Genomic DNA, 14,652 nt, shown 5'->3' with positions numbered 1-14,652 from the left:
TTATGAGCGGCATGGACAGAGTGAATAGTCAGAAGCTTTTTCCCAGGGTGGAAGAGTTAGTTACTAGGGGACATAGGTTTAAGGTGAGAGGGGCAAAGTTTAGAGGGGATGTGCGAGGCAAGTTTTAGCTAAGAGAGGGCATGAAAAATGCTTGGCGGGTAGGATAAAAGAAAACCCCAAGGCCTTTTACGCGTATGTCAGAAATATGAAGATGACTAGGGGGACCGTAGGTCCGGTCAAGGACAATAGCGGGAGACTGTGTGTTGAGCCGGAAGAGATAAGTGAGGTTTTGAATGAGTACTTCTCTTCGGTATTTACGAATGAGAAGGGGTGTATTACTGAAGAGGACGGTGTGAAACAGACTGGTAAGCTCGAGGAAGTGCTCGTTAGGAGGGAAGATGTGTTGGGGTTTTTGAATAACTTGAAGATAGACAAGTCTCCCGGGCCTGACGGGGTATATCCAAGGATGTTATGGGAAGCAAGGGATGAAATTGCAGAGCCGCTGGCAATGATCTTTTCATCTTCTCTGTTGACGGGGGTGGTACCAGGTGATTGGAGGGTGGCAAATGTTGTGCCCCTGTTCAAGAAAGGGAATAGGAACAACCCTGGGAATTACAGGCCAGTTAGTCTTACTTCGGTGGTAGGCAAGTTGATGGAAAAGGTGCTGAGGGATAGGATTTCTGAGCATCTGGAAAGACACTGCTTGATTCGGGACAGTCAGCACGGTTTTGTGAGGGGTAGGTCTTGCCTCACAAGCCTGATTGAATTCTTTGAGCAGGTGACCAAGCAAGTGGATGAGGGTAAACCAGTGGATGTGGTGTACATGGATTTTAGTAAGGCATTTGATAAGGTCCCCCATGGTAGACTTATGGAGAAAGTCAGGAGGCATGGGATAGTGGGGAATGTGGCCATTTGGATTAAGAATTGGCTAACTGATAGAAGGCAGAGAGTGGTCTTAGATGGTAAATACTCAGCCTGGAGCCCAGTTACCAGTGGCGTGCCACAGGGATCAGTTCTGGGTCCTCTCCTGTTTGTGATTTTTATTAACGACTTGGATGAGGAAGTCGAAGGGTGGGTCAGTAAATTTGCAGATGATACAAAGGTTGGTGGAGTTGTGGATACCGAGGAGGGCTATTGTCGTCTGCAAAGGGACTTGGATAGGTTGCAGTGCTGGGCTGAAAAGTGGCAGATGGAGTTTAACCCTGAAAAGTGTGAGGTCGTCCATTTTGGAAGGACAAACACGAATGCAAAATACTGGGTTAACGGTAGGGTTCTTGGGCATGTGGAGGAGCAGAGAGACCTTGGGGTCTATGTGCATAGATCGTTGAAAGTTGCAACTCAAGTGGATAGGGCTGTGAAGAAGGCATATGGGGTGTTAGCGTTCATTAGCAGAGGGATTGAATTTAAGAGCCGTGAGGTGATGATGCAGCTGTACAGGACCTTGGTAAGGCCTCATTTGGAGTACTGTGTGCAGTTCTGGTCGCCTCATTTTAGGAAGGATGTGGAAGCCTTGGAGAGGGTGCAGAGGAGATTTACCAGGATGTTGCCTGGAATGGAGAATAAGTCTTACGAGGAAAGGCTGAACATTCTAGGCCTCTTCTCATTAGAACGGAGAAGGATGAGGGGTGACATGATAGAGGTTTATAAGATGATCAGGGGAATAGATAGGGTAGACAGTCAGAAACTTTTTCCCCGGGTGGAGCAAAGCGTTACAAGGGGTCATAAATTTAAGGTGAAGGGTGGGAGATATAAGGGGGATGTCAGGGGAAGGTTCTTTACCCAGAGAGTGGTCGGGGCATGGAATGCCTTGCCTGGGGAAGTTGTTGAGTCAGAAACTTTAGGGACTTTCAAACGGCTTTTAGATAGGTATATGGATAAAGGAGAATGATGGGGTATAGATTAAATTGTCCTTGACAGAGGACAAAGGATCGGCACAACATCGTGGGCCGAAGGGCCTGTTCTGTGCTGTATTTTTCTATGTTCTATGTTCTATGTTCTATGCAAGTTCTTTACACAGAGGGTGGTGAGTGCCTGAAACATGCTGCCGGGGGAGGTGGTGGAAGCAGGTACGATAGCGACTTTTAAGAGGCATCTTGACAAATACACGAATAGGATGGGAATAGAGGGATACAGTCCCCGGAAGTGCAGAAGGTTTTAGTTTAGGCAGGCATCAAGATCGGCGCAGGCTTGGAGGGCCGAATGGCCTGTTCCTGTGCTGTACTGTTCTTTGTTCTTTGTTCTTTTGTTCTGGCCTACATGTGACTCCAGACCCACAGCAATGTGTTTCATTCTGACATGCCCTCTAAATGGCCTAGCAAGCCACTCAGTTAGGGCAATTAGGGATGGGCAATAAATGCTGGCCTGGCCAGTGACGCCCACATCTCATGAATGAATAAAAAAAAAGAGAGAGAGTGAGTGAGAGGGGACACAGGGAGAGACAAGGCAGAGAGAGAAAGAAAGGGTGGGGAACAGAGAGAGGCGGGGACAGAGTGAGGGGGCAGAGAGAAAGAGAGTGGGAGACAGAGAGAGAGAGGAGGGGGACAGAGTGAGAGGGAGAGAGAGTGATCAAGATCACTCCTGACAGAATGACATCTATCCGGAATACTCTGCATCACTACAAGTGTGCGGGCAGACATTTATTACTTGTGCAAGTAAAAAAATGACAAGTATCTCACTAAATCAGTGTCCGACATCGTGAAGAGAAAGTAAGTCAATAAATTAGTCTTCTCATTTAAAGCTTCTTTACAAAAATGTACATTTGTTGCTGTTTTGATTAATAGTAAGGTAAATTATAATGCCTTTATTTTTCTGAAATTGTTCACCGGCCCACCATGTTAGACAAAAATTGTAATGTGCCCCCCCTCCCCCAACGAAAGGATAGACAAGCCTGAGATGGCAAAATAAATGATTACGTTTGGATTTAAATTATTAATCATAAACAAACTTTTAAAAACTATTTTAAAAATACATGGCATTTTTAGCGTAAAGGAAAAGTTTGACATTCCACAAGTATAAGATTGGTTTCTCACTGTAGAGATCAGGGAGGGGGATTGTGATATACTTGAACAAATTAGCATTGAAAGGGAGGAAGTATTAGCGGTATAAGGGGGCTTAAAAGTGGATAAATCCACAGGCCCAGATGAGATGTATCCCATGCTGTTATGTAAGGCAAAGAAGAAGATAGCTGGGGCTCTGACACAAATTTTCAAATCATCTCTGGCCACCAGAGAGGTGCCAGAGGACTGGAGGACAGCAAATTCAAGAAGGGTAATAGGCATAAACCAAGTAATTAGAAGTTGGTGAGTCTAACATCAGTGGTAGGAAAACTATTGGAAAAAATTCTGAGGGACAGGATTAATCTCCACTTGGAGAGGTAGGGATTAATCAAGGATAGTCAGCATGGCTTTGTCAAGGGGAAATCATGTCTAACAAGTTTGATTGAATTTTTCGAGGAAGTGATTAGGTGTGTAGATGAGGGCAAAGCAGTTGATATAGTCTACATGGACTTCAGTAAGGCTTTTGATAAGGTCCCACATGGGAGATTGGTGAAAAAGGTAAGAGCCCATGGGATCCAGGGCAATTTGGCAAATTGGATCCAAAATTTGATTAGTGGCAGGAGGCAGAGGTTGATGGTCGAGGTTGCTTTTGCGACTGGAAGCCTGTGACCAGTGGTGTACCACAGGAATTGGTGCTGGGACCCTTGCTGTTTGTAGTATACATGAATGATTTAGATGTGAATGTAGGAGGTATGATCAGTAAGTTCGCAGATGACATGAAAATTGGTAGTGTCGTAAATAGTGAGGAGGAAAGCCTTAGATTACAGGATGATATAGATGGACTGGTAAGATGGGCAGAGCAGTGGCAAATGGAATTTAATCCTGAGAAGTATGAGGTGATGCATTTTGGGAGGACTAACAAGGCAAGGGAATATACAATAGATGGTAGAACCCTAGGAAGTACAGAGGGTCAGAGGGACCTTTGTGTACTTGTCCATATATCACTGAAGGCCAGCATCACAGGTACATAAGGTGGATAGGAAGGCATATGGGATACTTGCTTTTATTAGCTGAGGCATAGAATATAAGAGCAGGGAGATTATGATGGAACTGTATAAAACGCTAGTTAGGCCACAGCTGGAGTACTGTATACAGTTCTGGGCACCGCACTATAGGAAGGATGTGATTGCAATGGAGAGGGTGCAAAGGAGATTCACCAGAATGTTGCCTGGGCTGGAGCATTTCAGCTATGAAGAGAGACTGGATAGGCTAGGGTTGTTTTCCTTAGAGCATAGAAGGCTGAGGGGGAACCTGATTGAGGTATACACAATTATGAGGGGCATAGATAGGGTAGATCGGAAGAAACCTTTTCCCTTAGCAGAGGTGTCAATAACCAGGGGACATAGATTTAAGGTAAGGGGCTGAAGGTTTAGGGGGGATTTGAGGGAAAAAATTTTCACCAGAGAGTGGTTGGAATCTGGAACACACTGCCTGAAGGGGTGGTAGAGGCAGGAACTCTCACAACATTTAAGAAGTATTAGATGTGCACTTGAAACGTCATAGCATACAAGGCTATGGGCCAGGTGCTGGAAAATGAGATTAGAATAGATAGGTGCTTGATAGTCAGCATGGACACGATGGGCCTAAGGGCCTGTTTCTGTGCTGTATAACTCTATGACTCTATGACTATGAGTATAAAGTTGTTGCTTTCCCTTACATTGGTATTCTTGCGGATTGTCCTGATGAGTGCAAGCCGAAAAGCTTCGACAACATGTCGCTATTTTCAGCAATTATAGTGATTACCGTGCATTGAAATACAAAATTTGCGAAAACGGTATTTTTGCACTCGGATCAGCCTGAAAGCAGCAGTAGCAACATGGGAAAATAGTTTAACTTAGTTAAAATTAGGTTCATAATAATGGAAAGGTCAGAAACCTGAAACGTGCACTCTGTTTCTCTCTCCACAGATGCTGTCAGACCTGCTGAGTATTTCCAGCACTTTCCGCTTTTATTTCAAATTTCCAGCATCTGCAGTATTTGGCTTTTTTATATTAATAGAAGAGCTAATGTGGTTTGGAACCATCCATGCTCAGCCAGTAAAGAGTAAAAAGGGTAACTTTTGAATTCTATTTTCTTGATACAGTGAGACGTGTGTAGTTTATCCCCTTTTTAATTTAGTTACTACAACTGTACTCCAGGAAAAATGATGTCACTGATACCGCCGTCAATGCAGCCCAGTCTCTGCCTGTCATGGATGTGCTGGACGAACAGCCAACAAAATTGGAACTCAGTGATGCCATTGATTCTCCAGCCAGTGGAAAAGCCCCTGGGAAGGACGGCATTACCCCTGAAATAATCAAGACTGCCAAGCCTGCTATACTCTCAGCACTCCATGAACTGCTTTGCCTGTGCTGGGATGAGGGAGCAGTACCACAGGACATGCGCGATGCCAATATCATCACCCTCTATAAGAACAAGGGTGACCGCGGTGACTGCAACAACTACCGTGGAATCTCCCTGCTCAGCATAGTGGGGAAAGCTCAAGTCATTTTAAACAGACTCCAGAAGCTGGCTGAGCGTGTCTACCCTGAGGCACAGTGCAGCTTTTGAGCAGAGAGATCCACCGTTGACATGCTGTTCTCCCTTCGCCAGCTACAGGAGAAATGCCACGAACAACAGATGCCCCTCTATGTTGCTTTCATAGATCTCACCAAAGCCTTTGACCTTGTCAGCAGACGTGGACTCTTCAGACTACTAGCAAAGATCGGATGTACACCAAAGCTACTAAGTATCATCACCTCATTCCATGACAATATGAAAGGCACAATTCAGTACAGCAGTGCCTCATCAGACCCCTTTCCTATCCTGAGTGGCGTGAAACAGGGCTGTGCTCTCGTACCTACACTGTTTGGGATTTTTAAAAAATGTATTTAGATACAGCACTGAAACAGGCCCTTTGGCCCACCGAGTCTGTGCCGACCAACAACCACCCATTTATACTAACCCTGCAATAATCCCATATTCCCTACCACCTACCTACACTAGGGGCAATTTACAATGGCCAATTTACCTATCAGCCTGCAAGTCTTTGGCTGTGGGAGGAAACCGGAGCACCCGGCGAAAACCCATGCGGTCACAGGGAGAACTTGCAAACTCCGCACAGGCAGTACCCAGAATCAAACCCGGGTTGCTGGAACTGTGAGGCTGCGGTGCTAACCACTGCGCCGCCCCCCCCCCCACTGCGCCACTGTGCCGCCCCTTCTCACTGCTGCTCTCACATGTGTTCAAGTCTTCAGAAGAAGGAATTTTCCTCCACACAAGATCAGGTGGCAGGTTGTTCAACCTTGCCCGTCTAAGAGCGAAGACCAAAGTACAGAAAGTCCTCATCAGGGAACTCCTCTTTGCTGACGATGCTGCATTAACATCTCACACAGAAGTGTATCTGCAGAGACTCGTTGACAGGATTGCGGCTGCCTGCAAAGAATTTGGCCTAACCATCAGCCTCAAGAAAACGAACATCATGGGACAGGACGTCAGAAATGCTCCATCCATCAATATCGGCGACCAGGCTCTGGAAGAGGTTCAAGAGTTCACCTACCTAGGCTCAACTATCACCAGTAACCTGTCTCTAGATGCAGAAATCAACAAGCGCATGGGAAAGGCTTCCACTGCTATGTCTAGACTGGCCAAGAGGGTGTGGGAAAATGGTGCACTGACACAGAGCACAAAAGTCCGAGTGTATCAAGCCTGTGTCCTCAGTACCTTGCTGTACGGCAGCGAGGCCTGGACAATGTATGTCAGCCAAGAGCGACGTCTCAATTCATTCTATCTTCAATGTCTCCGGAGAATCCTTGGCATCAGGTGGCAGGACCGTATCTCCAATGCAGAAGTCCTTGAGGCGGCCAACATGCCCAACATAACCACCCTACTGAGCCAGCAGCACTTGAGATGGCTTGGCCATGTGAGCTGCATGAAAGATGGCAGGATCCCCAAGGACACATTGTACAGCGAGCTCATCACTGGTATCAGACCCACCGGCCGTCTATGTCCGCTTTAAAGACATCTGCAAACGCAGCATGAAGTCCTGCGACATTGACCACAACTCGTTGGAGTCAGTTGCCAGCGATCGCCAGAGCTGGTGGACAGCCATAAAGGCGGGGCTAAAGAGAGGCGAGTCGAAGAGACTCAGCAGTTGGCAGGAAAAGAGATAGAAATGTAAGGAGAGAGCCAACTGTGTAAAAATTCTGAGGGACAGGATTAATTTTATCTGCAGCGCCTGTGGAAGAGTCTGTCAGTCTAGAATTGGCCTTTATAGCCACTCCAGGTGCTGCTTCACAAACCACTAACCACCTCTAGGCGCTTACCCATTGTCTCTCGAGACAAGGAGGCCAAAGAAGAAGACTAGTGGATCAGTAAGTCAGATGCACAGATTATTACTGTTAATCGAATGCTGCCCAGCAGAGGGAGTTCCTTTTACACCCTATGCAGGTAAAGCGATGAGAGACTTGATTACTGGTGAGGCTGTGGTTTTGGTCACAGTGCTACATCGAGTTGCAGTGACTGTAGCGGAGGGGCAGCAGCTGAACAGCGGCAGATTCTTCTCGCCGTATGTTGTATCTAATCGGCGCTCTGTGCGTTGTCTCCAAGACAGCCTGGATTTCAGCATGACTGAGATTAAAGAACTGGTAGGGTTCAAAAACTCTTCCGCAAAATCGTTAATCAACGGTCAGATTTATGAGTACGAGTATGAATATTACGAATTGGATGTTTCATTTGACGGGCTCAAAGCAAACAAGTGTAAGTGTCTCCGTTCAGTACTCATTTATCGAAAGTACAGGACAATATCTCACATTGACTGCTTTCGATCAGCTGACTGTTTCAAGCTTTGTAACTGATGGTCGTGGTTGTTCACTTTGATACCAACGAGGTACCAAAACACTGATTTCTGAATAAGCTTTACTTTATGAGACAATTTGATCTTAACCTGGTTGAAAGGAATTGTTGGAGACTGTAACCTTCCCAGCTATCCATAAATCAGCAAATTTTAAGGATGTCATGAAGAAGAGATATTTAAAGTCGCATGTCACAACTATAACTTGGGGTAATTGTTTTATTCTTTCCTGGAATCTTTGCTTTTAAAGTGTTGGGGGATACAAACTACAAGGTGTTGAAAGAGTGGAATTTGGGTCAGGTGTGGGGCGGGGCCGGAGGAGAAGAATTCTGGCCTCTTGCATATCCCCAATTTTTATTACTTTACCAATCGCAGCCGTGCGTTCATCTGCCTGGACCCACCATTCCAGAATTCCCACCCTCTCTCTCTCTTTTCTCCTTGGAGCAAAGCAGGTTGAGGGGAGATCTGATAGAAGTGTACAAGATTATGACAGGCTTAGCTAAAATAGACAAAGAAAAATTGTTCCCATTAACTGATGGTACAAAGACTAGGGGACACAGATTTAAGGTTTTGGCCAAGACATTCAGGCACATTTTTAAAAACGCAGTAAGTAGTAATGACCTGGAACTCACAGCCGATAAAGGTGGTGGAAGTGGAGATGATCAATGATTTCAAAAGGGAATTGGATAGGCACTTTCAGGGTTATGGGGATAGACCAGGGGAATGGGACTGACTGGATTGCTCTACTGAGAGCTAGCATGGACTTGATTGGCCGAATGGCCTCCTTCTGTGCCTCTGTGACTCTAAATCTCTCCTCCTCTCTACCTCTCTTCTTTAAGAAGCTCCTTAAAACCTATCTCACTGACCAGGCTTTGGGTCACCTACCCAATATGTCCTTATGTGGCTCATGTTTGATAATGTTCCTTCGAAACACCTTGTAATGTTTTACTGCCTTAAAGGCACTTTATAAATACAATTTCTTGCATTTTTCCCACTGGTGTTGTTTAATCTCTAATGTCATTATTAAAAAAAAAAGATTGAGGGATAGATTGGGGGAATGGGCTAGAAATTGACAGTTTGTGGTGAACTTCAGGGTTTTCTAAGGAAAGTGACATTCAAAAGTACCTAGAATCTTTGTTTAGTATTCCTCCCTACTATTTTAAACTTTTAGTGCATCAGCAGGGAGTCTACAAATTAAGACCATCATCTGTGGTAATATTCTGTATGGCAGCACTGCCTGAATGCATTACAATCTTGTACAATGTACTCCCCTCTGAATAAATAGTTTTGTAAAGCTTACTTTACATTTTAAATGTATTTACCAGAAGATTCTTTTTTCTGAGCAATTATTTTATTCGGAAGACTGCAAACAAATACTTGCTACAAAAAATTAATGGTTGGGGGAGGAGGGGGAGTTACACTATTGATTAGGGAGGACATCACAGCAGTATTTTGAGAGGATATCCCGGGGGGAATGTCCAGCAAGGCCATATGGGTAGAACTTAGAAATAAGAAAGGGTTGATCACTTTGATGGGATTATACTATAGGCCCCCCAATAGTCAGAGGGAAGTGGAGGAGCATATATGTAGGGAAATCACAGATAGGTGTAGGAATTATAGGGTTGTAATAGTAGGTGATTTTAACTTCCCTAATATTGACTGGGACTGCCTTAGTGCTAAGGGATCAGATGGGGAAGAATTTGTTAAGTGTGTCCAGGATAGTTTTCTGAAGCAGTATGTGGATGGCCCTACTAGAGAAGGGGCTACACTCGACCTCCTCTTAGGAAATGAGGATGGGCAGGTGGTTGATGTGTCAGTGGGGGATCACTTTGGGACCAGTGACCATAACTCTATTAGCTTCAAGATAGTTATGGAAAAGGATAGGACTATTCTTCAAGTTGAAGTCCTAAATTGGGGGAAGACTAATTTCGATGGCATCAGACAGGAACTCTCAAAACTTGAATGGGAGAGGCTGTTTACAGGTAAAGGGATGTCTGGCAAGTGGGAGGCTTTTAAAAGTGAGATAGGAAGAGTTCAGGGCCAGCATGTTCCTGTTAGATGGAAGGGCAAGGCTGGCAAGTTTGGGGAACCTTGGTTGATGAGGGATATTGAGGGTCTGGTCAGGACAAAGAAGGAGGCATATGTCAGGTATAGGCGGCTGGGAAAGAGTGAGTCCCTCGAGGAGTATAGGGGATGTAGGAGTACACTGAAGAAGGAAATTAGGAGGGCGAAAAGGGGCCATGAGATTTCCCTGGCAGATAAGATAAAGGAGAATCCTATAAGATTCTATAAGTATATTAATAGTAAAAGGAGGGCTAGGGAGAGAGTAGGTCCCCTTAAGGATCAGTGTGGCAATCTATGTGTGGAGCCACGGGAAATGGGCGAGGTCTTAAATGAATATTTCTCGTCGGTATTTACCGTGGAGAAGGTCATGGAAGCTAGTGAGTTCAAGGGAGGGAACACCGATATCCTGGAGCATAGCAACATCACAAAGGAGGAGGTGTTGGAGATTTTGAAGTGCATTAAGGTGGATAAATCCCCAGGACCTGACCAGGTGTATCCTAGGATGCTATGGGAAGCAAGGGAGGAGATTGCTGGGGCCCTGGCAGAGATTTTTGTATCATCGTTAGCCATGGGTGAGGTACCGGAAGACTAGAGGATAGCTAATGTTGTGTCTTTATTTAAGAAGGGCAGCAGGGATAAGCCAGGGAACTACAGGCCGGTGAGCCTTACATCAGTGGTGGGAAAGTTATTGGAAGGGATTCTGAGAGACAGGATTTATATGCATCTGGAAAGGCATGGTCTGATTAGGGATAATCAGCATGGCTTTGTACATGGGAAATCATGCCTCATGAATTTGATTGAGTTTTTCGAGGAGGTGACCAAGAGGATTGATGAGGGCAGGGTGATGGACGTTGTCTACATGGACTTTAGCAAGGCCTTTGACAAGGTCCCGCATGGTAGGCTGGTTCAGAAGGTTCGAACACATGGGATCCAGGGTGAGCTAGCAAAGTGGATACAAAATTGGCTTGGTGATAGGAGGCAGAAGGTGGTAGTGTAGAATTGTTTTTCAGATTGGAGGCGGAGACCAGTGGTGTGCCGCAGGGATCAGTGCTGAGCCCTCTGTTGTTTGTCATATATATTAATGACTTGGATGTGAATGTAAGGGGCATGATTAGTAAGTTTGCAGATGACACCAAAATTGGTGGTATAGTGGACAGTGAAGAAGGTTGTCTGAGGTTACAACAGGATATAGATCAACTGGAAAAGTGGGCAAGGGAGTGGCAAATGGAATTTAATGCAGACAAGTGTGAAGTGATGCATTTTGGGAAGTTAAACTAGAGCAGGGCATATACATTGAATGGCAGGGCCCTGGGGAGTGTTCTTGAGCAGAGAGACCTTGGGGTGCAAATACATAGTTCCCTGAAAGTGGCAACACAGCTAGACAGGGTGGTGAAGAAGGCGTATGGCATGCTTGCCTTCATCGGCCGATGCATTGAGTACAAGAGTTGGGACATCATGTTACAGTTGTATATAACGTTGGTTAGGCCGCATTTGGAGTACTGTGTGCAGTTCTGGTGGCCGCACTACAGGAAAGATGTGATTAAGCTAGAGAGGGTGCAGAAAAGATTCACAAGGATGTTGCCTGGTTTGGAGGGTTTGAGTTATAAAGAGAGATTGGATAGGCTGGAACTGTTTTCCCTGGAGCGAAGGAGGCTGAGAGGGGACATGATAGAGGTATATAAAATTATGAGAGGCATAGATAGGGTAGATAGCCAGAGTCTGTTTCCCATGGTAGGGGTGACTAAAACTAGAGGGCATAGACTTAAGGTGAGAGGGAGGAGGTTTAAAGGGGATCAAAGGGGTAAATTTTTCACACAAAGAATAGTGGGTATCTGGAATGAGCTGCCTGAGGAGGTGGTGGAGGCAGGAACAGTAGCGACATTTAAGAGGCATCTGGACAGGTACTTGAATGAGCAAGACATAGAGGGATATGGAATTAATGCAGGCAGGTGGGATTAGTATAGATAGGCATTATGGTCGACATGGACGCGGTGGGCCCAAGGGCCTGATTTAATGCTGTACAACTCTGTGAATCTATGACTCTATGAATGTCTGAAGGGCTCCTCATGATTATCCACTGTGACCAGTTATGGTGAAAGGTTTTTATCTGTAAAGTTAACCATTATACAGATGCTGACTGACCTGCTGTGCAGTTCTAGCATTTGCAGCTTTTCCTTATTCTTTTACATTCTTATTTATAATTGTTTTATAACTCTTTGGTTTGGAGACAAGCAACTGGTGAAGACGCCCAGAAAAAAAAATAGAAGAGTGAATCTTCAGTTGTGGATCTGGTAAAGCATTTGCCTTGACTCTGCTGAGTTGGCTTTTCCAGCAAAACAATGGACAAAAATTAAATAACATGACATCAGCTCAATGGAATGCATGAAATGGCAAGAGCAGAATACACAGAAGCATACAATGTCACAGAGGTACTGGTGCTCAAGAGTGTACCTGAGGAAGGAAGGATGAAATTTCAACTGGATTCCACAGGGAATGAGTCAGTGCTGGAGTCAGGTTGTCAAAAGAAATATGGTTGTGAAAATGGGTTTAGGCTGTGAAGTGAGTACATTACGAGGGAAATCAATTAGTTTTACTGGAGGTCCACTGACCAAAAGTATCAGTGACTCTGGAGTCTGAAATTCACAAATGAATACGAGCAGGTTGAAATTGCACTCTGTAATGTTAACAACAATGTGGTAAACTGTTAGTTATATTGCAGTGCACAATTTCAAGTCTTAAAGTCAAGTAACATCAATTTATGGAGTCATTCAACTCCCTGTCCCCACCCACCCATTGAATCCATGGAGCCAGTCTTCCCCCTCTCCCCATTGAGTTTGTGCCCTCTTTCCTGTGCTTCAGCTCATGAAGACAAATCTACTAATTCATCCACCTAATTCTTGCAGGCATACTTTACTCTCTTAATGCCACGGAGGCACACTTATTCTCCCTCCCCAGTTCACAAGGACTACCCAATTCTACCCAATTTGTTACCATTGTTCCTGACTCTTTCCCTTGGGAATCCAATCCAACTAGACACAGTGGGTGAAGATTCCTGGTCTTGCAAAACTATTGCATGATTACTACCAGTCCGTGCAGCAGAGTTGGATCCCTAAGAAAAGTGTCAAGAATGGCACTGAGTGACAAACTGAGGAGCACAGGCTGAAATTGTCACATGCACTGTTAAATGTGTAAATGAGGCGGTTGCTGTCCAAGATGCCCTGCTTCTTCAGAAGTTGCATAACAATGATATCTCACTGGGAAAATCACCATTCAAATACATGGAATGGTGAAAAATTGTTGGAATTACCTGATATATATGCAGTCACCATATATGGTGTTGGTCCTTTCTGGTGCAAGGACTCTTAACCATGTAATAAGTCTTAATTACTGCTAAAACAATTCTTCTGACACTGAAAATTATTTTTGGAGATACCAAAAAAGCTATTTTAACTTTCTCTTTCAGTCTCTTTTATTTCCCTGTCTTAATCTAATCTTTCTTTCCCTCTCTTGTTTTGCTTTCTCTTTCTTATTTGACATTGCATTAATTATTGCAACTGACACTTCCTGGTTCAGATTCTGCGCAGCTCGTTAATGATTCTGCTATCTGATTGGTTAAGGAGATACATGATTCTCCCAGATGCTTTGTAGAGAGCTTTGCAGTGTTTTGCTAGTTGGTCGACAGGAACCTCCAGTGCAATAGCCCATAGAAAGTCTACGGCCAAGTGCAAGAGTAACAAATATTTCACCGTTGACCACAATATCCAGCCCAAAATGCTTTTGGCAATCATTTGACAGCTTATGTCAACTAGTGTTTTTTCTCTTTGTCTCAGTAGTTGCTGCTTTTTGATAGATTTGTGATGTGCTTCAGGGACTAAATAATTGTGCACCGGCACGATAATAAACAAGTTTGAGTTTGCCAAAATACCACCAGTGTCTTGTATTGAAGTTTGAAAACATACACACAATCTTTATGATTCTCTATCTTTGATAGTCAATTATCATATTGGCAACTGAACAGGTCAGGCTCTGAAAATCCATGAGCGTACCACCATGTTGAAATTACATTATCTCTTTTCACAAGACAACTTTTGATTATTGATACACAAACCTATTTTTTCTCAAATGAACAGCTGCAGGCAGTAAATACTATAATCTCCCACAACTGATAAAAACAAAGCAGTAATTATATTTCTAGTTTATTAAATATAGTAATGCCAAAGTTTAATCACTTTTATTCATTTCAGATACTTACGTACAAACTATAATTTCCTTTCCCTTGATGTTAATAGCCAATGAAGGAAGAAATACTAATTAGTAGCACACATAGGAGAAACAGTAAAAACTTGCTGCCAGTGAAGTGACACCAGATCTGCAGATTCCAAGCAGAAAATCGAAATATACAATTGCATTTCCAATAGAATATGGCATTCAATTCCTAATAATCTCTTGATTCAACACATGTCAGAAAGCAGAAATTTTGTTCATGCCACCATCATTGCAGAAGACTTTGAGGCATGCTTCTGGAAACACTTTTGTCCTGGTCAAACACTGCCAAACACAATTTCAAGTTGGAATCTAAGTGTCACAGTAGAGAATTCAATTCCAGATTCCTAGGAGTTACTGGCTTTGAACTAAGTCAACCTGGCCTTCCAGAAGTGCTACCACCAAAAAGGAGGGTACCACGGATAAAGAACAGGCAGC

General features: G+C 44.2%; 1 protein-coding gene across 1 annotated transcript in view; it reads left to right on the top strand.

Annotated features, from left to right (window-relative positions):
- Positions 1 to 7,492: 7,492 nt before the first annotated feature.
- The window catches only part of LOC137374217 (uncharacterized), a 36,450-nt gene continuing 29,290 nt past the window's right edge, over positions 7,493 to 14,652 (top strand). Inside the window, exon 1 of the mRNA XM_068040004.1 lies at positions 7,493 to 7,793. Within this exon, the coding sequence (XP_067896105.1) occupies positions 7,493 to 7,793 (301 nt within the window). The remainder of the gene's footprint in view (positions 7,794 to 14,652) is intronic.

The sequence above is a fragment of the Heterodontus francisci genome, chromosome 10 (assembly GCF_036365525.1).
Source record: "Heterodontus francisci isolate sHetFra1 chromosome 10, sHetFra1.hap1, whole genome shotgun sequence".
In the NCBI taxonomy this organism is placed as follows: Eukaryota; Metazoa; Chordata; class Chondrichthyes; order Heterodontiformes; family Heterodontidae; genus Heterodontus; species Heterodontus francisci.
The sequence above is the reverse complement of the archived record's forward strand: the minus strand, read 5'-3'. Positions and strand labels throughout refer to the sequence as shown.